The 2,126-nt window shown below is 74.9% G+C and overlaps 1 protein-coding gene across 1 annotated transcript in view; it reads right to left on the reverse strand.

Moving 5' to 3' along the window:
• The window catches only part of MUC5AC (mucin 5AC, oligomeric mucus/gel-forming), a 47,274-nt gene extending 46,778 nt beyond the window's left edge, over positions 1 to 496 (reverse strand). The window contains exon 1 of the mRNA XM_012734336.1: positions 301 to 496. Coding sequence (XP_012589790.1) covers positions 301 to 496 — 196 coding nt within the window. The remainder of the gene's footprint in view (positions 1 to 300) is intronic.
• Positions 497 to 2,126: the final 1,630 nt, after the last annotated feature.

Raw genomic sequence — 2,126 nt, forward strand, 5'->3', positions numbered from 1 at the left:
GGGGTCCCCTGGGGGAGGTGGGGGCGTGAGACGAGCACGCGCTGAGCGTGGGGCAGGTGGGCAGCGTGGCTCAGGGTGGCGCTGGCCAGTGGACATCTCCTCAGCCCCCAGGCCCCTGCCCGGCCTCAGCACTGGGCACCAGGTGCCAGGGGCTAGCAGGGCAGAGGTGGGCGCCAAGGGGCAGGCCCACCCCCAGGGTCCCCGGGCTGGGACCCTGTGCGGGGGACCTTGAGGGCCGGTGGGGGGCCAGCACCCTCCCAGGCAAGGTTGGGCGCCCGGACATGGGGGTGCGCATGTCACTGGCGGCCGCCCCGTCCAGCAGGCCTCGTGCCAGAGACCCTGCCAGCGTGCGGCCCGCGAGTGGGGGCAGAGCCAGCTGGGGGTGGGGGCTGCCGCCAGGCTCCGCTCGGGCAGCCTGAGAGCGCCGCTTCCTCCGGGTCAGCGCCCTGGCCGGGGCGGCCCCCAGCTCGGCCCGTGTCCTCAGCGAGGGCCACATGGGCCAGGGCCAGCCTGGGGGCCGCCCCCCCCGAGCCTTGGCTTCATCAAGAGGGGGGCCGTGGGCAGAGGACACAGCAGGGACACTGGGCACGGGGGGCCCAGGCCGCGGCCAGGGGCCCCCACCGCCTGCCTCTCCCCAGATCTGTTGCTGAATGTGCTTGTGGGAGGCCAGTGCGGCCCTGGGGGGGTCCCGAGGCCTGGGGGGGCCCCTGAGGCCTGGGGGGGCCCCGAGGCCTGGAGGTCCCTGAGGCCTGGAGGAGGGCACGGAGACGGGGGCACGGAGACGGGCGTCGCGGAGGCGGGGGGGGGCACTGAGGCGGGGGGCGCGGGGGTTCCGGGGGGGCACGGCCCCGGCGGCACCCAGGGCCGCCTCGGCCCAGGTTATCGCGGACGCTGACTCACTCAGCAGCCCTGATTGGGCACAGGAAGTGGCTTCTGATACCCCGTATTTGTCATGGTGACCGAACAAAGCCAAGGGGCCCGCACGGCCAGCTAGTCAGCATGGAGCCGGCGGCCCAGAGCCCTGGGGCAGGGGTCTGGCCCTTGGGGTCTCCCTGTTGGGCAGCACCACCGGCCAGCACCCCAGTGTCCCCTGCATCCTGGGAGCAGCGCGGGCATCATGGGCGGCCGGTGCTGGTGGGGTCCGGGCCCTGGGCCACCAGGCTGCAGGCAGGGGTGGACGGGGGAGAATGGACAGCCCTGCGGGACACTGGCCAGACCAGTAGTGTCCTATGGAGTGCACACAGCCCTTGGTGGGCAGACTCTGACCTAGGACCCACTCCTGCACCCCAAATGTCAGGCGGCCCGACTCCCCAACCCAGCAGCACCTGGCCAGCCTGCTGGAGGGTGGTCCTGCTGCTGCCCAGGGCGAGGACGGCCCTGCTGGCCAGCCCACCTGGTGGGCGCCCGGCAGGGCTGACCCCAGGGCCGGGGCAGCAGACTCGGTGAAGGGGGCCCCTCGTGTGCCCCCGGAGTGGCCTAACACCACCCTCGCGCTTCTGGCGAGTGGGGGTGACAGCCCGTGGCCCAGAGCCCTGTCCCCAAGGCTGCGAGGGCGGGGGGGCCCCACCACCCGGGCCTGACCTGCCAGCAGGGTGGCGGTGCGGCCCGCGGGGAGCGCCCGGATGTCCCCGGGCGGGGCCCCCGGCCGAGGAGGGCGAGTTTGGCTTTACGGCGGGGCCGCTGGCGTGCTCTGAATCACTGGGCAAACGGATTCCTCCCAGGCGCTGCAGCCAGCGCCCGGCCCCCAGGGCGCCACGGCCAGACCCCCTGCTGGGCCCCGGGACGCCCCTGCCCAAGCTGGCGTCCCCGCCGGGGCTCGGGGTCGTGGGGCGCCCTGGGGCCTCGGTCCAGGGAGTCGGGTGTGCAGGAGCGTCCATCTCTGCTTCGCCCGGCAGCGCCTGTGCCATCTGCTGGGCGGACGGGCTCCTGCGAGGCCCGGTCCTGAGCCGAGCCGGCCGCAGGACGGGCCCAGGGGCTGTGGCCCAGGCTGGGCAGCGGGCATCTGGGCGGCCGTGCCTCCCACTGCCCCGGGCTGTGTGCTCTCTGGCCTGCGCAGGACTCTCACTCCTGACCGCCGGCCAGCGCACGGGCCTCTGCTCGCGCCCCTGCCCCGGCCCCTCGCCGCC

This window comes from Condylura cristata, unplaced genomic scaffold, assembly GCF_000260355.1.
Source record: "Condylura cristata isolate star-nosed mole 26May11 unplaced genomic scaffold, ConCri1.0 scaffold00054, whole genome shotgun sequence".
Classification (NCBI taxonomy): Eukaryota; Metazoa; Chordata; class Mammalia; order Eulipotyphla; family Talpidae; genus Condylura; species Condylura cristata.